The sequence below is a fragment of the Neomonachus schauinslandi genome, chromosome 5, assembly GCF_002201575.2.
Source record: "Neomonachus schauinslandi chromosome 5, ASM220157v2, whole genome shotgun sequence".
Lineage (NCBI taxonomy): Eukaryota > Metazoa > Chordata > Mammalia > Carnivora > Phocidae > Neomonachus > Neomonachus schauinslandi.
This window is the reverse complement of record NC_058407.1, coordinates 95736362-95759864: the sequence shown is the minus strand read 5'-3', so window position 1 is coordinate 95759864 and position 23503 is coordinate 95736362. Positions and strand designations below refer to the sequence as shown.

General features: G+C 39.9%; 1 protein-coding gene across 5 annotated transcripts in view; it reads right to left on the bottom strand.

Annotated features, from left to right (window-relative positions):
* Window positions 1–23503, bottom strand: part of CD163 (CD163 molecule) — a 44858-nt gene that overhangs the window by 4952 nt on the left and 16403 nt on the right. For 4 of the 5 annotated variants that reach the window (XM_044914931.1, XM_044914933.1, XM_044914932.1 and 1 more), the window contains exons 5-14: window positions 22086–22406; window positions 21022–21342; window positions 6683–6997; window positions 6271–6585; window positions 5790–5882; window positions 5115–5429; window positions 3647–3967; window positions 1994–2302; window positions 1385–1420; window positions 858–965 (exon numbers count right to left, since the gene is read on the bottom strand). In XM_044914931.1, coding sequence (XP_044770866.1) covers window positions 858–965; window positions 1385–1420; window positions 1994–2302; window positions 3647–3967; window positions 5115–5429; window positions 5790–5882; window positions 6271–6585; window positions 6683–6997; window positions 21022–21342; window positions 22086–22406 — 2454 coding nt within the window. The remainder of the gene's footprint in view (window positions 1–857; window positions 966–1384; window positions 1421–1993; window positions 2303–3646; window positions 3968–5114; window positions 5430–5789; window positions 5883–6270; window positions 6586–6682; window positions 6998–21021; window positions 21343–22085; window positions 22407–23503) is intronic. The other variant, XM_044914935.1, reaches the window with a different exon arrangement.

Below are 23503 nucleotides of genomic sequence, written 5' to 3'. Positions count from 1 at the left end.
TAAAAAACAGCTGGACTATCACCCTCCCCGATCACATAATACTCTTTGACTAGTCATCTTCTTACCATGAAGTACATGATTCATCCTTTGTTCCCCATTCTTCTACAGCCTTATCAGTAGCTTCTCTCTTTGAACTCAACTTTTACTTCCCCTCAAAATGGCAGGTGGCTGTCCCTTAAGCTTCTCTACACTTGTACGTATTTTTCTCTTTCCCTATAATGCACTTTACCTAGTTCTTGGAACTTGATTTTCAAAATGTCTCAAAAGCCTCCTAGAAGCCTCCAATTCTCCCCCTGTCCCTCCCCTAGTTAATTACTGTCTTCTCTGTGCCACTTGTGTTCCTTATTCTCATGAACGTGCAATACTACATGGTGCCTTATTTATCTCTTTTGCATATATATCTCTTCCGCTAGACTTGAAATTCCATGACTACCAAAACACTTGACTATTGATGTCTATATCTTCAGAGCCTAGTACATTGCTTAACAGAACAGTAGAATGAGTACTAAGTATATAGTAAGAGCAAATACATATTTGGGCAATAAAAGATTCCTCCTAAACCATATAAGCATATTCATTCTAAACTACCAATTCTATAATGTCCCAATTAAACATCCAGCTAAAGTACAGGAGTCATCAACCAACCAAAACCCCTTTCTCCTCTGAAATCTTGTTCCCTCTTTTGGAGAAACTGCTTAAACCTCTTCTAGGTTCCATCATTTTGGCTGTTCGATGCTTGAGTCTAATATGCATACACTTGCTTTTAATATGTATCTATATTTCAGATAATATGTATTTTATCCCAAGAATTTTCTTATCCCATAGAGACATTAGAAAGACCATAGCTTGGCTCAGACCTGTAAGCCGCTGTTGCTGTCTTCGCCTCTGAATCCACAAGAGGAGAACAACGAGAAAGGCCAACACAATGACGCCAAGGATCCCAAATGCAACAAGGGATGCGTGACCTAAGTGCAAGTAAGTATCACAAGAGATGATGTCTTAGCTAACAGACTGAGGTCCCTGGTACCATCCCTCTCTTAAATACAGGATGGCTGAAGTAAGTTTCCCAATCCTCAGAAAGACTTCTGACCGGGGTGCCTGGGTGGCTCAGTCGTTAAGCGTCTGCCTTCAGCTCAGGTCATGATCCCAGGGCCCTGGGATCGAGCCCCGCATTGGGCTCCCTGCCTGGTGGGAAGCCTGCTTCTCCCTCTCCCACTCCCTCTGCTTGTGTTCCCTCTCTCGCTGTGTCTCTCTCTGTCAAATAAATAAATAAAATCTTTAAAAAAGAAAAGAAAAGGAAGACTTCTGATCCAAAGTCTCTTAACAAAAAAGATTCTAAATAATGCAGACAATTGGACCCATGCTCATAAACCCCATGATATACCTCTAGCATTTGATGATCTCTGGGTCATGGCAATTTCTGTAGGAGAAAAGAGAAGGAGACTCAATTTGGGGAGTAATGTGTAGAACAAATATTTCTATTTTTTTATGTGAGCCTCGGTGCCTCTCAACCAAGTAAACTACTCCTTCCCACCTAAAACTAGGGTCCCTTTATCCTTATTCTTCCTGTACAGAGATACATATAAGTTATATGCTTTTCCTTGGTGAAAGCCAATGTATAACAACAAATGTTCTCATCGTTCCTTCAGATTGAAATATCATCATTCTGGGCACCTGGGTGGCTCAGTTGGTTAAGCGACTGCCTTCGGCTCAGGTCATGATCCCGGAGTCCTGGGATCGAGTCCCACATCGGGCTTCCGGCTCAGCAGGGAGCCTTCTTCTCCCTCTGACCTTCTCCCCTCCCATGCTGTTTCTCTCTTTCTCTCTCAAATAAATAAATAAAATCTTTAAAAAAAAAAAAAAAGAAATATCATCATTCTTTCCCCACCAGGTCCCTGTGTTGAGGTGTCCAGTCTTGACACAAGGCACTTCAATGCCCACTCCCTCATTGCTGCCTGAGATTCCAAGCTTACTCCAGGCTCCTGGCACTCACCTGAGCACCTCACAGCAGCATCTTCCTTGTGCCCACAGTCACTGTGCCCCCAGGGTCTGGCAGGACAATCCCACAAGGAAGACTCATTTCCTTTGCATGTCACTTCATTGAGCCATATGGGCCCAGTCCCCTGGCCAAATGCTGCCTCTTTTAGTGCCTCTAAGGCTGGGCCACAGCCCACCTGTCGACACACCACCTGCGCGTCTTCAAGGTCCCAGGAGTCATCACACACTGTCCCCCAGGAACCTCCATGCCAGAGCTCCACACGTCCAGAACAATTAGAGGTTCCTTCTTGAAGTCTTATCTTGTCTGAAAAATCACAGACACCTAAATCATTTCTGAGAACATAAAAACTTCTAAGAGGTCACAGAGGAAAAGAGAGATTTGAAATTCTTTTTAGATCTCTATTTTAATACTTTGCTATTTATGTGCATTTAAAAATATATTTTTAACAAAATTTATCCTTTATGAAAGCCTATGTCCTTTCAGCAAACTGGGTGTATTTCATCCTGGACATCAGAACATTAGTGTGGGGGCACCTGGGTGGCTCAGTTGGTTAGGCATCAGCCTTTGGCTCAGGTCATGATCCCAGAGTCCTGTGATTGAGCCTTGAGTTGGGGTCCCTAATCAGTGGGGAATCTGCTTCTCCCCTTTCCTCTACCTCTCCCCACTGGTGCATGCTCTCTCTCCCTCTGTCTGTCTCTCCTGCTTGCTCTCCCTCTCTCTCTCAAATAAATAAATACTTTAAAAAAAAAATAACATTAGTGTGAGTCAGAAAATGTGAAATAAACAAAGTTAACACTGTATAATGTTAATTTCTCTCAAAGAGAAAACGATTTAGGAGATTGCCAGGTACATAAAAAACCTCTTCCAGGGGCGCCTGGGTGGCTCAGTTGGTTAAGCGACTGCCTTCCGCTCAGGTCACGATCCTGGAGTCCCGGGATCGAGTCCCGCATCGGGCTCCCTGCTCAGCGGGGAGTCTGCTTCTCCCTCTGACCCTCCTCCCTCTCATGCTCTCCGTCTTTCATTCTCTCTCTCTCAAATAAATAAATAAAATCTTTAAAAACAACAACAACAAAAAAAAACCTCTTCCAGTGTAAGAAGATGGAGAATGGCAAAATACTTCAGGATTGATATTTTTGACTGCTTCCCTTCTTCTATTAGTAAAGCAAGATAATATTTGAAAGAAAAGTGGGAGGAGGGGTGCCTGGGTGGCTCAGTTGGTTGAGCTCAGGTCATGACCCAGGGGTCCTGGGATCGAGTCCCGCGTCGAGTTCTGCTCAACAGGGAGCCTGCTTCTCCCTCTCCCTCTGCTCATGCTCTCTCTCAAATAAAAAAGTATTAAAAAAAAAAAGAAAAGTGGGAACGGTAAGGTAGACCATTCAATAGTCAACTACTGAATTATATATTTTCTGCTCTTCATGTGTTCTCAGAGAAAGCAATTAAATAAAACTTTCAAGAAGACCGTGGGAAGTGTAATGCTTTTTGGACAACTAACCCGTGATCCTGAATACCTATAAGCCAAATTAAATGAAACCAATTACACCATCAGGGTAGAAGAGGCAGCAGAGGTTATTCATTCCTACTTAATGAGATCAGAAGATGATAGTAGAATTAAAAATGGAATTCTCATATCAACCAGCGGATACTCACCGGCACATATGATCCAGGTCTCCTCTGAAGGGCTGGCCACTCTCTGTTTCCACGGAGCAGATGGACACTGCCATAACGTGTCGGGTCCTTTCGGGCACTGGACATTGTCCACCCACATGTGCCTGGATGTTGGTTTGTCTAAAGATGCAGGGATGATGTCTCCTCTGTCTGCACAGCCCAGCTGCCTGCATACCACCTCCATGGTGGCTGCAGACATACCACTTTTGCCAACGCTGCCCCAAGCTCCATTGTAAAAAACTTCCAGACGCCCTGCACAACTGTGTCTGTTGGTTTCATCAATCAGTCTCAGAGACATGAACTCTGGGGTGAAATACAGAGTTAGTAGTTTCACATCTTCTCTGAAGATTCACAGGGCTCCCTCCCTTTACTCTAAGGTAGAATGGTTTTAAAAATAGGTATAATATGTCAATTACTAGTAATTCTTTAGTAACTTCTGGATGATTTAGTAGATTTCGATAAAATGTATTATGTTCTACACTAAATATAGTATAGCTCTATAAATAGCTTATGGTGTTCTAGTATTGGGTTTTGTGCTTAGGGACCTCTTTAGAAGACCACCAATGATTCTAAATTGATTTCTAAATCTTAATCAAGGGCTCAGAGCCTTTATATCAATCATATAGTTTGTATTTTTCTCCCTAAATTACTGCAGTTTTAGCCTCAAGAAACTTATTTCGTTAATTTTTTTTGCAGCTCTCTTGATAGTTAACATTTATGGAGATACTCAGACACTAAAACCAATGTTGTGTACATTACCTTAAAATAAAATATTTCCTTTTCTGACTCTTCATAGTTGGCTGCATATGTCCTCTACCAGTTTATGATATTAAATGCAAATGATATCAAATCACTTCTGGCATATAGAATTTTTCACTTCCCCAAGTAACCAAGTCATAATTCTGTTTTTCCCAATATACTACAACTGAGTACAGTTCTCAACTTCACAATAGTTTCTAAAGCTTGCCATGTATACAGAATGAAAGCGGTAGCTTCTTATGATAATTTTTGCTCCTATGACAAGTAAGTTTCATTTGCCTATCATGAAAAATTACTTGGGTATGGTAATTATCTTTTGCCCTGTAGAAAGTAGTGCTGGGTTTATTTCTTCTTGTCCCTTTTAATCTACTTCTTTATACAGTGATATCAAGTGGTGCACTGAATGTAGCTCCATATATATTCATAAAAGAAGTTCTCAGTCTTAGTTTTGTTGTCATGTTCATGATATGCAAGCCTATTTCTGTATTTTCCTCTTTCTGATGTTATACTACCTTGCACATGGGGTAGCATTAATTAATCAAATCCACATGTCGGGACCCTGACTCAAGCAATAGTTCCCTCTAAACCTGCTTCTCAGGGAATTCTCTCAGTTGAATATCCCTCACTCCCCTTGGCTCCTCCTCAGTCCTTTCTTAAGTAATTGTGACCAGAGCTTCCGTGTAGAACTTACCTGAGCAGATAACTCCTGCATCCTCCTTATGTCTGCAGTTGTGCCGCCCCCAGCCATGTGAACGGCATTGCCAAATATGAGATTCTTTTCCATTGCAGTTCACCTCATCCAGCCAGATGGGCCCTGTTCCTTCCCCAAAATGAGCAGAGCCAGTGGCATTAATGGCCATTCCGCAGCCTAGCTGTCTGCACACCACGTGGGCATCACTCAGGTCCCAGCTGTCATCACAGATGGTGCCCCAGGAGCCCTCATGGTAGATCTCTATTCTCCCAGCACAGCGACCACCTCCATTTACCAGGCGAAGCTGACCACTCTCTGAAAAGAGAAAATAAAATGTTAATAAAAATGAAGGGGGGTGGGAATCGGAGGGAGAGATGACCCATGAGAGACTATGGACTCTGAGGAACAAACTGAGGGTTTTAGAGGGGAAGGGGCTGGGGGGATGGGTTAGCCCGGTGATGGGTTAGCCCGGTGATGGGTATTAAGGAGGGCACGTACTGCATGGAGCACTGGGTGTTATACGAAAACAATGGATCGTGGATCGCTACATCGAAAACTAATGATGTATCGTACGGTGACTAACACAATATAATAAAATTTAAAAGAGTTCAAAAAAAAATAAAACACATCCATAAGGATTGAGATCATTTTTCTAGATTGGTCACTGATTCTCACCTATGCAAGTAACATCACTCTCTTCTGGAATGGTAGATCTCGTCGTGTCCAGAGATGATGAGTTGCATGGCGATAGCGTCTGACTCTGATTTCCTGCAAACACCAAACTGCTCAGTCATACAAGATACAAAAAGTTAGGGTGAGGAAGGGAGATCCGATGAAGTGTAAGACAGATGAGCTGAGAACAAACAGCTTTAGAGAGAGGGGAAGGTGGTAGGTCAACCAGGCTGGGAATGAATCAAACACTTTGAGAATGGCTGGTACACGGTAAGCACCAGATACGTAATTATGAGGTTTGTGAAAATTAAGTTTACTTTTCCTCTAAAAAGACACATGAGGTTAATATTCTGGCACACTTCTCATGATCCCTTAAAATAGATCATGCCCTTTTACTTTTGTTCTTCACCTCTATAGGTACACCTGCTCTGAAGGCACGCCACCATGAGAAATGTTCGTCATTGGCTGTCTGTCATCCTCTTACCTGAGCAGATTACAGAGGCCACTTGCCCGGCTGAACATAGCGGCGCACCCAGAGCAGTTACAGGACAATCTCCCATATGCTGCTCAGTCCCAGTGCAGTGAAACATGTGCCTCCAGATCGGACCACTTCCTTTCCCAAAATGTGCTCCTCCTGGGGTAGAAAGGGCTGCTCCACATTTGAGCTGCTGGCACAAAACGTGGGCATCTTCCATGTCCCAATGAGAGTTGCAGAGGGATCCCCAGTTCCCAAGTATCTTAAGCTCCACTCTTCCCTCACATTGGGACTTGCCATTCACCAAACGAATTTCTGTGTATCCTGGAAGGAGACAGGGCTTTAAAAAGATGTCTGCAATTACCTAACCCCACCCTCTTCACAGTATGGGAACAACTTGAACATGTTCTCTGGGCCTCACTTGAGCAGACGACTCCAACATCCCTGCTGTGGCTACAAGTCCCATCTGGCCGGGGGGCTACTGAGCAGAGTGAAAGATGGGACTCCTGCCCCTCACACTGGAATTCTTCAGCCCAGATCTGTCCATTTCCTTCTCCAAAGTGAGCTCCCCCTAGGATGGAAATGACTGTGCCACAATGTAACTCTCTGCACAGCACACTGGCAGCTTCCAGAGAGAAGTCAGAGTCACAGATGGTGCCCCACCTGTCGCCATGTTTCACTTCAACACGACCAGAGCAGGGAACTTCTCCTCCAACGAGTCTGGGTTCCCTGTGGGCTGAAAAATGATACTATTTCAGTGAGAAATGACATGATTCCTAGATTTTCCTTCATGATGCGACTGGAAAGGGGATGTCGGGGTGTTTAATGATTTTTCATACTTGTTCCCCTTGGCTTTTCTGCCTGGAGTTGGGCATAGCAAATTCTAGATCTCCCCATTCCTCACTGGACCAATTCATCTGAGAGAATTTTAGAACTTTGTTTCTTGGCATCAACCATTCCTAGAAGCATGATAACTCTTTCCATTTAATATTTTGTGTACATTATTCATAACACTGGAGACCATAGATGATACATAGCTTCTCTTTTTATTTTGTAGCCTTATATTCATTTCTCTACCCACCTCAGTCTGGTGTTGGCCCCAACCTTTCTGAATGGTTTAATATAAAGTGTTGCAGTATACTTCCTGTTTTCAAACTGAACATGGGATTTCTTCTTCCCTTTGATATATGTTACACTTGATACATGAGATACTCCTTTCTCCTGTTTTCTCCTCCTTCCCTTCTGACAGTGCTTTACTAGAACACTTCATGCATTCCCTGACCAAGATGCTGTCCTCAACTCCCTCACCTTCTCTTAAATGCCAATAAATTTGTTTTCATCTCTATGTTTCTCTTTAACTTTATATTCATAAACCTATCTACTTGGACATCAGAATATAAGGTGTTCAAAATCGAATGAATTATTTTACTGACAGGACCACAGTATTCTTTACTCAATTAATGACATCCAGACCAAATTAGAATCACTTAAAAATCGAACCACTTCTTTATCTCATAAATAATGGTAATGATAATGACAGTAGTGAGCATTAAAAGAGCATCTATTTTATTTATGGCACTTTACTAAATATTGAGCAAACATTATTTCACCTAATCTTTACAATCTCCTCAGGGGATAATTATTAGTATCATTCCAATTTTACAGACAAGGAAACTGAAACAGAGAGGTGTAGTAATTTGCTGCAATCACATAGAGAGTTACTGAAGGGCCAGGATTCGAAGGCAGGCAGTATGTTCCAGAGCCTAGAATCCTGACCTTCTCAATACACTGCTCATGTGGAACATCACCAAGGTCAGTCAGTCCTCCAGGATATTTCTCCTCCTTATTTGTTGCTACTGCTTTTTCTTTTAAGATTTATTTATTTATTTTAGGGGGGTAGGGGGAGGGACAGGGGAGAGGGAGAGAGAGAATCTCAAGCAGATGCCCCGCTGAGCGCAGCACCCGACACAGGGCTCAATCTCATGACCCTGAGATCATGACCTGAGCCAAGAGTCAGATGCTTAACTGAACCACCCAGGCGCCCCTGTTGCTACTGCTTTAATGTAATTTGTCATCTTATGTCATGTAGACCTTTGCAATGGCTTCCTAAGCAATCTTGTTTCTAAGCCTTCTTTCTAATAAATATATGCATGCCCACAGATATGTTATTACATTTCAAGTATTTTCACATGATTTCTTTGTCTTCAAGGCAATTCAACGTTTCTTTACTATTTATGCAATAATTTATCATTTCAACAAATAGTATTAAGGACCTACAATGTTTTAGGCATTTGGGTGGGCTAAAAAGTCTGTCACAGTTCAGTCCATCAGTGAAAATAGCTACTGCTACTAATAATAATCATAACCATAGCAGTTAACATGTATTGATCACTTGCTGTGTAATTCCTGTGAAGCAGGTATTATAACTACCACTTTTCTTTTGAGGCAATTGAAGCACAGAGAGCTTTGGTAGATACTCCAATGTCACACATCTATTAAAATTAAAGAGAGATAATAAAGAGTAATTTCTTAGCATACTTTAAAATACTTTATGATGTCACCTTTAAAGCTTTCATGTCTATTACTCTATCAATCACACCTGATGTTCCAGCCTTAAAGAATCCTGGTCATGCCATGTTTCTGGGCCTCTGCAGAAACTTTTCTCTCCTCTTATAATGTATTTCCCAACCTTTGTACCTGGGAAAAAGCTACTTCTTTTCAAGGTTACTCAATCTCTCATTGAACACCCTCTCCCTCAAAAACACACAGGTGAGCAGAAGATATACATGCTCAAATAATGATGAGTCCAGGGGTGCCTGGGTGGCTCAATCTGTTAAGTGTCTGCCTTCAGCTCAGGTCATGATCTCAGGGTCCTGGGATCGAGCCCTGCATTGGGCTCCCTGCTCATGGGGAGTCTGCTTCACCCTCTGCCTCTCCCCCATCCTGGTGTGCTCTCTCTTTCTCTCTCTCAAATAAAATATTAAAAAAGCAAATAATGATGAGTCCAAAACTAAAAATATATGTTAGATACAAAACTAATAAATGAAGGAGTCATCAGCCCTGTTGGAGGCTTTGCAGGAAAACTATAGAGAGTGCTATAAATTCGAGCTGAGTTTTGAAATAAAAAGATAAGGAGTTTGGCAAGTAAGCGATGTGTAAATCCACAATTAATGGATACGGTCATAGGGGTGCGTGAGTGGCTCAGTCGGTTAAGTGTCCTACTCTTGATTTCAGCTCAGATCATGATCTCAGGGTCATGAGATTGAGCCCCATGACAGGCTCTGCACCTAATGTGGAGCTTATTTAAGATTCTTTCTCTCCCTCTGCCCGTTCCCTGCTCTCCCTCTCTTAAAAAAATAAAATAAAATATAAAAATAAAGGGTACAGTCATGAAATATGGCATAATTGAGGAATTGTAAATAATTTAGTATGAATGGGATTTAAAATGTAAAGAAAAGACGCACCAGAAATAAAGCTAAAGAAATGGAGCTCAAGTTTTAAGAACACTCTTTGCCAAGTACAACCATCAAGATAAGTAAGAGTTTCTTTTAACATACTCAGAGATGACTGAAATTATTTGGGGAATACAAACTAATTCCTTTAATTAATTTTTTAAAGAAAGGAAGTGCATTTGAAGGACCTTCTAAAGGGCATACGTCTTTTAGAAGTGCCTGCTGTCAAACATCACTAATTCCCTTGACATTACTCTCAGTGTGACACAGATATCCTATCAACACTTGCCAGTTTCTGAAAATGTTTTAGATCTGACTATATTCTCTATTGTAGCAGTATAAAATACCCCAGCACATTAAAATTTCACCACTTATCCATTAAATCTGTACAAAGCAAGTTTCTACACAAAGGTGAGTTGAAGAACACATTGCTTTCTAAACACAGCTCCGAGTTTAAAGCAAATAATGTCCCTACCCCACAAATAATGAAGGACTCTTGAGTCCTTAATTTCTTCTTGCTAAATCATTATCTGAGCATGAAATTCCTCTAAGATATCATTAGCTAGTATGCATATGATCCCATTCCACTTTGGGAGAGATATAAACCTTTAAATAAAGGCAGTTTCTTAGACTGAGCCAAAGTCAGCTTTCTTGTAACCTCTTGCTCTCTCATCTGGATCCCTCTCGAACAAAATAAAACACAGCTGATGCCAAAACAAACCAAAAAATGAAACCAAACCAAATAATTTTCTCTTTGATGGTGAAAACTTGTGAAGCACTCGAAAACAGTTCCCTTCTATAAATACCCTCGTTTCCTTTTTTCCTAAAATGTTTGAATCCTGAGCAAAAGGAGAGTCTTCCATTCAGAAATGACTTGGGAGATTCCATTCTAGCTTTCTTTTTTTTCATGAATCTGTTAGTAACACATTAATCTACACCATGAGTTGGCTTCCTTATATCGTTTACTTTGTGTACATGGTTAGACTATTCATAATTACTCCTTTAAGAGATTTCTTTCCTGCTAAACCTGTGACTGCATTTTAACATAAAAGCCATTAATTTGATTTTTGTACCTGTATTTAGCTCCTTTGATCAATAATTTAAACTTTCCCCTGGCATAAGTAACTGAATTTGTATTCCTTTCTTTCTCTAGAAGTAAATAAATGAAGACAGAAGAACAAATATAAGAATTCATTAGAATTACTTCCTTTTGTTTAGTAATAGATAAAATACACAATATGATTTAAAGAAGCATTAACACATTTTTATCATTTATTCCTTTCCAGACTCTGAAGAAGTATAAATCATTCTAGTATAAAACTATTTCTCAAACCTTAGTAAATACAGGGGCGTCTGAGTAGCACAGTTCGTTAAGGGACTGACTCTTGGTTTCGGCTCAGGTTGTGATCTCAGTGTTGTGGGATCCAACCCGGGGTCAGGCTCTGTGCCCAGTGCTTAGTCTGCTTGGGATTCTCCCTCCTTCTGCCCCCCCCCACCCTGTGCTCTTTCTCTCTCTAAAAAATAAAAATAAATCTTAAAAATAAAAAACCTTAGTAAATACAGCACAAATCATATGAACTGATGCTTAAGTTCAGATGTTCTCTGTGGCACATACATAGCCATCACAAACAAAATGTCTGGGATTCAAAGTAATTTTGTATCCAATTTTCTTAGACCAGTTTGTGGCTGGTTTATAGAAACTGCACATCAGAGATAAACTGTTGCTTTATCTTTCTAGTCTTCCTGCTTTGTTGAGTTCTTTGGCCCTTTTCAGCCCTAAAGCCCTGTGCTCTACAAAACTAAGAACTCTAAGAATTTAAAGAGATAATGGAATTTGTAGTTTGAATTTGGCAGGCACAGAGATAGTATTTCCATGATTTTCCCCCCTGGAAATCTTCTGGAAGTACCAAGAAATCAAGAAACAAAATTAAAGGGGCAGCTAGGTGGCTCAGTCAATTAAGTGACCAACTCTTGGTTTTGGCTCAGGTCATGATTTCATGGGTTGTGGGATCGAGCCCACTTCCGTTTCGGGTTCCCTGCTCAGCAGGAAGTTGGCTTGAGATCCTCTCCCTCTGCCCCTCCCCCTACTTGTACTCGCTAGCTCACTCTCTCATAAATAAATAAATCTTTCAAAAAAGAAACAAAATTACAAATTCTATTTCTAGCAAAACAAGAAGAGTGCTAAAACCTAGGTACCCACTAAGTAGAAGAGCTTCTAAAAACTGCACAAATATAACAAAAGAGTTTACAAAAGAAGACAAAGAGCACACACAACATACTTAGCAAACAAAAATATAGTTCTGTAAACAGAAGGGGCCACCTTCTGCTGCAAATTTATGCTATTTCTATTTGGGATTTCTATTATATACAGTTGAATAGAATCCTAAATAATTCAGAATGTTACCAAAACTGCGTGCTCTAGTAATAAAACCTAAATTTTGGATGCGGTTGAATGGAATGGATGGAAAAAATATATAATAACTCAGATATTATAGGCTGGAAAGCTAATGTCTTGTTATCCATGGTAAGATATTTGGACAAGTGTCACCTTGAAAAGAAAACGATGTGTGCTCTGAAGCTGAAAAATCAGAGAGTGTACTTGGAGAACACAAAAAAAACTGAAAAAAAAAATCGGAATGCTGGCATGACGTAAATCGTCCTTGCCACTTTCAGCATTTACAAGAGAGAGATGAACTCAGACTTGAAGTAGCCACACTGAAAGAAAAAAATGGAAGGAAAAATACCAATTTTGTGAGGGAGGTATGTTCTGCCTTCAGCTACTACATAATGAAATGAGAGACCTATAATTGGGAACTTGCAGGATTGGAAAAAAAAAAAACAAAACAAAACCCTAAGCATCCCTATCCCCCAAACTGAGGTGGTGATAAAACTGTAGGCTTAACAGAAAATAGAATTGATACTCCACAAAGTCCATGAGCCTACCAGCAAAGACAGGACTTTGGTCTTGCTTTTTCTCCCAAACCCCAGGTTTCAAATGACCTTAGGGCAGTGAAGGAGCTGGTCATAGCAAAGATCAAAGTTTATAAATATATTCCTTGACTCTGGTTACTTTCAAGTGGCATTACCATGACAGAAAATTGACCAGAAGAATTCTAAGTTTGGAGAGAATTATTTCGCTGACTTTGAGGACAGCTGACATCAGCCAGCAATAACTCAACCTGTAAAGCAATCCAAGGGTCCCTGAACCAAAGTCAGCAGAAAGTGGGTTGTGAAAGGTGTGCAGCCCCCAAACAGCACTTAGATATGACTTTGGAGAGCCTGCAGTAGAAGGAACTGGCCCAAGAATAGACCTGGGCCCATGAAGGACAATGGACAGAGGACAGCTTCTCAGAGGGCAGAACCTGGACTATCAGATTGGCTTACCAGGAAGCTCACTCAGTTGCAGGGCAACTTATCATTCTTGACCAATAGGATTTGATAATTACCTCAGAGAAACAACTCTAGGCACTTCTTGGAGACCACAGAACCACCCAGCCTTAAACTGCTTACCTATTTGACTTATTTTAGTGCGAAAGAAGTAAAATTTTCTTTATCCACTCTTATTTGGCTTTCTTTTGGATGCTGCTAAACTAAATGCTAACTAATATAAAATACAATTAATAGGAAAATATTTAGAAGAAAATGATCAGACATACAATAATGCTTACACATGCCCAAACATAAGCAAAGTTCCCCCCCCCAAAAAGTTATGTAGAGAAATATAATTCATAGTTGTAGCATGATACATGATGACAATAAATATTATGGATGTATAATATGACAACAAAAAATGAATAATATGACTAAGTTAAGGTCAAATATGCCTCTCATCTCTCAAAATTAATCCAATCAGAGTTCTTTTTAAAATAAATCTGGAGGGGGCAGAGCAAGATGGCGGAGGAGTAGGAGACCTGGATTTCCTCTCCTCTCAGGAATTCAGCTGGATAGGGATCAAACCATTCTGAACACCTACAAACTCAACAGGAGATCGAAGAAAAGAAGAGCAACAACTCTCTCATCAGAAAAGCAACCACTTTCTGGAAGGTAGGATGTGCGGAGAAGTGAATCCGAGGCGATATTCGGGAGGATAGATGGCGGGGGAGGGGCCTCCATCAGCCGCTTCTGGCAAGTGATAGAGCCGCGGAGCACAAAATCAGAATTTTTAAAAGTCTGCTCCTCTGAGGGACGTCACTCCGGTGGCTAAGCGGGGGGTGGAACCCTCCGGGACAGTGTGGTCTCAGGACCCTCAGGGTCACAGAAAGACCGGGGGTGCCTGAGTGTAGCAGAGCTCCCAGGTATCGGAGCAGGGAAGCCAGCTGCAGAGACGGAGCCGAGGCGTGGGCTCTCAGCTTGGGGTTGTCATAAACCGTGATCCGCGGCACAGTCGGGCCACTGCTCCTCCAGCAGGGACCCAACGAGTGGCAGATCTGGGGAGACTCCCCTTCCTCCCCTGGGAGGAGCGGCACAGGAGCACACTGCAGGGATCTGCTGGGTTTGGAAACTCCACATGGGGTCGGGTGCCAGAGATAGAAATGCGCGGTCACAGGCCGGGTGAGCACGGAGTGTGGCCAGAGACCGGGGAGATGGGAATGATTGACTGCTTTTCTCTGGGGGCTCACTGAGGAGTGGGGCCCAAGTTCTTGGCTCCTCCGGGGTGGAGATTGGGAGGCTGCCCTTCCACTCTCATCCTCCAAAGCTGTACGGAAAGCTTGCAGGGAACAAAAGCTCCGGAGAGCAAACCCAAGCAGATTACTTAGCCCAAACCAGGCAAGGGTGGGGCAATTCCACCTCCGGCAAAGACATTTGGGAACCACGGCAACAGGCCCCTCCCCAGAAGATCAGCGAGAACAGCCGGCCAAGACCAAGTTTACCGATCAATGAGAACAGCAGAACTCCAGTGCTAGGGGAATACTGCACAGAGAATTCATGGCTTTTTTACTGTGATTCTTTTGTCTTTCAAAGTTAATTTTTTTAACTGTCTTTTTTCTTTTTTTTTTGAATTTTTCTTTTTCCCTTTTTCAACCAACATCTTATCAATCCCTTTTTTAAAAAACATTTTTATTTTTCATTTTTAGAGTCATATTCTATCCCTTCCTAGTAGTTACCCATATTTTTGGCATATATATATAAGTTGTTCTCTCTTTGAAATTTTGAGATAGTTTCTTCTAACAGATCAAAATATACCCTAAATCTCTAGTGTATGGTTTTTTTCTACTTCCCTGCCTGGTCACATTCTCTCCCTTTTTTTTCTTTTTTTTTTTTTAATCCTCTTCTTTCTTTTTTCAAACAACTTCTTATCAATTCCTTTTATAAAATTTTTTATAATTTCCATCTTTACAGTCATATTCCATCCCTTCATCATATCAACCCTTATTTTTGTACATATATAAGTTTTTCTTTCTTTAAAATTTTGGGAGGCACTTTCTTCTAACAGACCAAAATACACCCAAAATCTAGTGTGTGGCACTGATCTATATATCAGCCTGATCATATCTGATCACATTCTGTTTTTGTTTTGTTTTGTTTTGTTCTATTTTTGTTTGTTTTTATCTTTATCTTTTTCTTTTTCTTTTTTCTCTCTTTCCCTTTCTTTTCCCACTGCTTCAGGTCTTTTCTGATTTGTTTAGAGTTTATTTTCTGGTGATGTTTTTACCCTGCTAGCATTTTGTTTTCTCATTAATCTATTCTCTGCACAAAATGACAAGATGGAAAAAATCACCTCAACAAAAAAAACTAGAGGTAGTACCGACTGCCAGGAACCTACTCAATACAGACATTAGTACGATGTCAGATCTAGAGTTCAGAATCATCACTTTAAAGATACTAGCTGGGCTTGAAAAAAACACGGAAGTTATTAGAGAAACCCTTTCTGGAGAAGTAAAAGAACTAAAATCTAACCAAGTCGAAATCAAAAAGGCCATTAATGAGGTGCAATCAAATATGGGGGCACTAACTGCTAGGATAAATGAGGCAGAAGAGAGAATCAGTGATATAGAAGACCAAATGATGGAAAATAAAGAAGCTGAGAAAAAGAGAGATAAACAACTACTGGATCACGAGGGCAGAATTTGAGAGATAAGTGATACCATAAGACGAAACAACATTAGAATAATTGGGATCCCAGAAGAAGAAGAAAGAGAGAGGGGGGCAGAAGATATAATGGAGCAAATTATAGCAGAGAACTTCCCTAATTTGGGGAAGGAAACAGGCATCAAAATCCAGGAAGCACAGAGAACCCCTCTCAAAATCAATAAAAATAGGTTAACACCCCGACATCTGATAGTAAAATGTACGAGTCTCAGAGACAAAGAGAAAATCCTGAAAGCAGCTCAGGAGAAGAGATCTGTAACCTACAATGGTAGAAACATTAGATTGGCAACAGACCTATCCACAGAGACCTGGCAGGCCAGAAAGGACTGGCAGGATATATTCAGAGCACTAAATGAGAAAAATATGCAGCCAAGAATACTATATCCAGCTAGGCTGTCATTGAAAATTGAAGGAGAGATAAAAAGCTTTCAGGACAAACAAAAACTGAAGGAATTTGCAAACACGAAACCAGCCCTACAAGAAATCTTGAAAGGGGTCCTCTAAGCAAAGAGAGAGCCTAAAAGCAACATAGACCAGAAAGGAACACAGAGAATATACAGTAACAGTCACCTTACAGGCAATACAATGGCACTAAATTCCTATCTTTCAATAGTTACCCTGAAGGTAAATGGACTAAATGCCCCAATCAAAAGACAGAGGCTATCAGATTGGATTAAAAAACAAGACCCATTGATATGCTGTCTGCAAGAGACTCATTTTAGAACCAAAGACACCCCCAGATGTTGAATCTCAGATCTGTACCTCTGAAATAAATAATGCAATATATGTTAAGAAAAAAAAAAAGAAGAAGGTAGCAGGAAGGGAAGAATGAAGGGGGAGAAATCAGAGGGGTAGATGAACCATGAGAAACGATGGACTCTGAAAAACAAACTGATGGTTCTAGAGGGGAGAGGGGTGGGAGGATGGGTTAGCCTGGTGATGGGTATTGAGGAGGGCACGTTCTGCATGGAGCACTGAGTGTTATGCACAAACAATGAATCATGGAACACTACATCAAAAACGAATGATGTAATGTATGGGGATTAACATAACAATAAAAAAAATTTTTAAAAAAATCTGAATTCTAGGATGAATACAAGTGATGCGCCTAGAACAAAATGATTCATAAAGGTTGAAAATAAGAGAAGAGAAAATAAATAAAGCAATAGTTGTGATACTAATATCAGACAAGTTTGGGGGTGCCTGGGTGCCTCGGTGGGTTAAGCATCTGCCTTTGGCTCAGGTCATGATCCCAGGGTCCTGGGATCGAGCCCCGCATCATGCTCCCTGCTCAGTGGGGAGCCTACTTCTCCCTCTCCCACTCTCCCTGCTTGTGTTCCCTCTCTTGCTGTGTCTCTCTGTTAAATAAATAAAATCTTTAAAAAGAAATATCAGACAAGTTTGATTCAGAACAAAAATCATTCAACCACAGAAAAGGGGAAACTTTATAATACTAAAAAGAACAATTCATAATGACCACATAACAGTCACAGGAAGATCTATGTCCCAGATTCACAGAGCATCAATTTGTCAATTATATGAGGCAATCACTGGTATACTCAGTGGAAGACCTATAACCTCACGTATTTATATTAATAACTAGGAAAGAATCAACATTAATTAAGCACTGCACTCAAAAAGTTAAATCAGTCAGAAACCAGAAAGGAATTAATAGAAAGAAAAACAAATTATAATGAATTAGAAAATGAAAATAATATTAATCTTAAAAAATCCAAATGCTGGTTCATTAAAAAAAAGCAAAACCAAGCTAATTTTATCTAATAAAAGGAATTAAAAGTATAAATAAAGTCACACAGTAATAAATGATAAGAAAAGAAATGTCATGGATAGAGAAGTAATTTCAGAAAGGTCTTTAAATATAGATATGAAATTACGGTCAAGATGTTTTACCAAGTGAATACTAAGGTACACAACAATTTATATAATATACCATCACTTGAACAACAAAATGAGGTGAAACTTATATACGGATTTGTTTGTATTTACATAAAATATCTCCTAAAGAATATATATATATATATATATATATATATATATATCTTCACATATATATATATATATATATATATACACATACATACATACATATATATATATTTGTGAATATATATATATATGTGAAGAATAGAACTGGACAGCTGGGGATAATTTTTGGGAAGAGCTTACACTTTCATTTCAAAGTGTGAATCATAAAAAAAACCACACACATACATACACGAACACACACACACACACAGAGTATGAACCATGTGAATATATTGTCTAATCAAGGAATCTCTTTAAAAAAGAAAAGAAGAATGGTTGAAAAGCAGATATGTATATTCAAATTTGTACCTTAAAAGATTGTTTTTTTCCAGTCAGAGGATAATTTCTATGTAACTAAAGGTAGACACAATTTGTAACATCAGGTAATGCACACAGGAGCACATCTAGATTAGGATGTATCTGAAGTAAAGTCATTGGTTAGTGGACATGGAGCACCACATGACCACATCTCTATATGGTTAACAGTTTTGTTCTTAGGTTGCTTTTCTTAAAGTCTTTCTTTTACCATATCAGTAATAGTTATGTCAATATGTTATCTTACAGTTGTTAAAAAAGGCATCACTTTTCAACAATGTTAACATTTGTGTAAATGTGATTAGCATAAAATACTAGAGATTTTCCTTAAACCTGGCCAACTCACAGCTCACTTTGGAACTGCTAAAAGAAGTTGCAGTGAAATACACAAAAACATTCAGAAAGAAGAAATTCTTACATAGTCATGCCAGTTTATCCAACAAAATTTTTTTTAATTTTATTTTATTATGATATGTTAGTCACCATACATTACATCATTAGTTTCTGATGCAGTGTTCCATGATTCCTTGTTTGTGTATAACACCCAATGCTCCATTCAATACGTGCCCTCCTTAATACCCATCACCAGGCTAACCCATCCCCCACCCCTCTCCCCTCTAAAACCCTCAGTTTGCTTCTCAGAGTCCATAGTCTCTCATGGTTCGTCTCCCCCTCTGATTTCCCCCCCTTCATTTTTCCCTTCCTACTATCTTCTTCTTTTTCTTTTTCTTTTTTTTTTGACATATAATGTATTATTTATTTCAGAGGTACAGGTCTGTGATTCATCAGTCTTACAGAACTCACAGCACTCACCATAGCACATACCCTCCCCAATGTCTATCACCTAGCCACCCCATCTCTCCCACCCCCCACCACTCCAGCAACCCTCAGTTTGTTTCCTGAGATTAAGAATTCCTCATATCAGTGAGATCATATGATACATGTCTTTCTCTGATTGACTTATTCTGCGTAGCATATAACCCTCTAGTTCCAACCACGTCATTGCAAATGGCAAGATTTCATTCCTTTTGATGGCTGCATAATAGTCCATTGTATATATAGATATAGATATAGATATAGATATAGATATAGATATAGATATCTATCTCTCTCTATATATATATACCACATCTTCTTTATCCATGCATCTGTTGATGGACATCTTGGCTCTTTCCATAGTTTGGCTATTGTGGACATTGCTGCTATAAACATTGGGGTGCACATACCCCTTCGGATCACTGTATTTGTATCTTTGTGGTAAATACCCAGTAGTGCAATTGCTGAGTTGTAGGGTATCTCTATTTTCAACTTTTTGAGGAACCTCCATACTGTTTTCCAGAGTGGCTGCACCAGCTTGCATTCCCACCAACAGTGTAGGAGGGTTCCCCTTTCTCCGCATCCATGCCAACATCGGTCATTTCCTGACTTGTTAATTTTAGGCATTCTGACTGGTGTGAGGTGGTATCTCATTGAGGTTTTGATTTGGATTTCCCTGATGCCGAGTGATGTTGAGGACTTTTTCATGTGTCTGTTGGCCATTTGGATGTCTTCTTTGGAAAAATGTCTGTTCATATCTTCTCCCCATTTCTTGATTGGATCATTTGTTCTTTGGGTGTTGAGTTTGATGAGTTCTTTATAGATTTTGGATACTAGCCCTTTATCTGATATGTCATTTGCAAATATCTTCTCCCATTCTGCCGGTTGTCTTTTGGTTTTGTTGACTGTTTCCTTTGCTGTGCAAAAGCTTTTTATCTTGATGAAGTCCCAATAGTTCATTTTTGCCCTTGCTTCCCTTGCCTTTGGTGATGTTTCTAGGAAGAAGTTGCTATGGCTGAGGTCGAAGAGGTTTCCACCTGTGTTCTCCTCTGGGATTTTGATGGATTCTTGTCTCACATTTTATAAAAATCATTTGGAGACGTTCCCATGAAAGACATATTTAAGTTCTACCTTCAAAATTTTAATCCTTCTTAATCTTTCAGTACTTCCATGGATTTAAAAATGACTCAATTGTTTTGTTTCTTAATCAATAAGCATAGGGAAAAGAAGGGAGAGGGGCAAACTAAGAAACAGACTCTTAACTATAGAAAACAAATTGATGGTTACCAGAGGGGAGGTGGGGCAGATGAGATTGAGGAGGGCACTTGTGAAGAACACTGGGTGTTCTTTATAAGTGTTGAATCACTAATTTGTACATCAGAAACTAATATTATACTGTATGTTAACTAATTTATATTTTTAAGATTTTATTTATTCATTTAAAGAGAGAGAGAGAGAGCTGAGGGAGGCTCAGAGGGAGAGGGAGAGAGAGAATCCTAAGCAGACACCCCAGCGAGCACAACGCAGGGCTGATCTCATGAATGTGAGATCATGACCTGAGCAGAAATCAAGAGGTGGTCGCTCAATCAACTAAGCCATCCAGGTGCCCCTTAATTAACTGTTATTTAAATAAAAACAAAAACAGGGGCGCCTGGGTGGTGCAGTCGGTTAAGCATCGTGAGATTGTCGTGAGATTGAGCTCCACACTCAGTGGGGAGTCTGCTTGGGATTCTCTCTCCCTCTCCCATTGCTCCTTCCTCTGCTCAATCTCTCTCTTCCGCTCATATAATTAAATCTTTAAAAAAAAAAATTCCTGAAAAGCTAAAGTGAACAAAAACAAAATAAAACAAGTCACACCCTTGACCAAGGCACAAAATGAATTATAATTTCATCTGAAACTCACACAATGGAATAGGCATTTTCTGGTTTCTTGAGTGGGATCTAGTCATAAGTACCAATGTTTCTCATCAGTTTCAAGGATCTTACTGGAAATTTATACCCCTGGAATTCAACTTCTTAACACATTGATTGAAAGTCTTACCTGAGCAGGTAACTTTAGCTTCTTCATAGTGATCACAGCTAAGTCCACCCCACTGCCAGTTCTTGCAGTCCCAAAGAGAAGTTTCATTTCCAACACAGCTGCTTGAAAACAGCCATGTGTCTGTTGCCTTAACTTTGGAATAAATCTGATAGGACGTTTTGAGAGCAGATCCACATCCCAACTGCCTGCAAATCACATCGGCTTCTTTCAGTGTCCAGCCTCTGTCACATACTTTCCCTATCAGTTTCTGAATTTCCACCTCCACTATTCCAGCACAGCGGCTGCCTCCACCGACAAGTCTCAGCTCCAGATCCGATCCATCTGCAAAAGAAACTTAAGCTTAGTCCATAGATACATATGGAGGTTAGCTCCCAAAGGATAGATTTTTTTTTATCTTGCTCCTTCCCACATACTGAGGCATTGGAAAGGATGACTTATCCATCTCTTGGTGTTTTTTTTTAACAGCCAGTATAGGCTATGAATTCGGTTAGAAACAGGATTATAGTTGCAAGGGTTAATAAAAATTGTCAATGGCAGAAAAATATGAGCAAGTCAGAGATTTTTTAAAAAGACATAACATTTTGTGTCTTGGAGCTCCAGGTAGATTTAGACTCTGAAATGTGGTCCCTAACAGCAGCCTGAATAATTACTACAGAAAATAGACAACCTCCAAGCTAGTTAAATAAAGAATGGGGATGTCTGGGTGGCTCAGTTGGTTGAACGTCCAACTCTTGGTTTCAGCTCAGGTCATGAGCTCGGAGTTGTGATTTTGGGATCATGATCTCGGGGTTGTGGGGTCAAGCCCCACGCTGGGTTCTGCACTCAGTGTGGAGTTTGCTTGAGGATTCTCTCTCTCCCTCTCCCTCTGCCCATACTCTCTTAATAGATAGATAGATGATAGATAGATAAGACCTTTTTAAAAAGAAAGAAAAAAACGAATGTGTTTAAGATTCCTTACAACATGGAAATTATTAGTTATTTCTATCTCTCCCATCTCACACCCATTCCTACTCCTAAAGAACACAGGTCCTTCCTTCTCTGTTTTTCTTTTTCTTTTAACTTACCAGAACATGTCACACCAGCATCTTCATTATGATTGCAATAATGCTTTCCCCATTCGTGGTGTCTACACTGCCAGAGAGCAGATTCATGTCCATGGCAGGAAACACTGTCAAGCCAAATGTGTCCAGTTCCCTCAGTGGCATTAACTCGACCAGTGGCCGCGATGGCAGTTGGGCATCCCAATTGCTTACATACCACAGCGGCATCATTACTATCCCAGCCATCATCACACACTGTCCCCCATTCCCCTTGGAATTTTACTTCTAATCTTCCTGAACATTCAGTGACTCCATCTACCAATCTCAGGCTGAGATCTGCTCCATCTGTAAGAGAGACACAAAACAAATCATAATAAAGAAACAAGAATAAGGGGGGACTATAAGTAGAGACAGAGAAAACAATGAAAAATCATTAAAGGTGGAGAAAGAGTGGCTTGGGCAAGAAGACAGGACTTTTCAGAATGGCTAATAACAAAAACATAAGAAATAACAAGTCTGGTGAAGATGCGGAGAAAGGGGCACCCTCTCGTAGTGTTGGTGGGAACGCAAACTGGTGCAGCCACCATGGAAAACGGTATGGAGGTTCCCCCAAAAATTACAAATAGAACTACCTTATGATCCAGGAATTGCACTACTGGGTATTTCCCCCCAAAATACAAAAACACTAATTTGAAGGGATGTATGAACCCCTATGTTTATAGCAGCATTATTTATGATAGCCAAATTATGGAAGCAGACCAAGTGTCCATTGATAGATGAATAAAGAAGGTGTGGTGTATATATATGGTGGAATATTATTCAGCCATAAAAAGAATAAAATCTTGCCATTTGCAATAACATGGGTGGAGCTAGACAGTATAATGCTAAGTAAAATAAGTAAATCAGAGAAAGACAAATACCATATGATTTCCTTTATATGTGGAATTTAAGAAACAAACAAATGAGCAAAGGGGGGAAAAAAAAGAGAGAGAGAGACAAACCAAGAAGCAGACTCTTAACTATAGAGAACTGATGGTTACCAGAGGGAAGGTGGATGGAGGGATGGGTGAAAAAGGTGAAGGGGATTGAGTACACTTATCATGATGAGCACTGAGTATAGGATTGTTGAGTCACCAATTTGTACACTTAAAACTAATATAACACTATGTTAACTATACTAGAATTAAAATAAAAAATTTAATAAAAAATTTAAAAATAGAAATACCATATGGTCCAGTAATTCCACTAATGGTTATTTACCCAAAGAAAATGAAAATGTTAATTTGAAAAAAATATATGTACTTCTGTTTATTGCAGCATTATTTACAATAGTAAAGATATGGAAACAGCCCAAGTGTCCATCTACAGAAGAATGGATAAGGAAGATGTGGTGTGTATATATATATATATATATATATATATATATATATATATATATATAT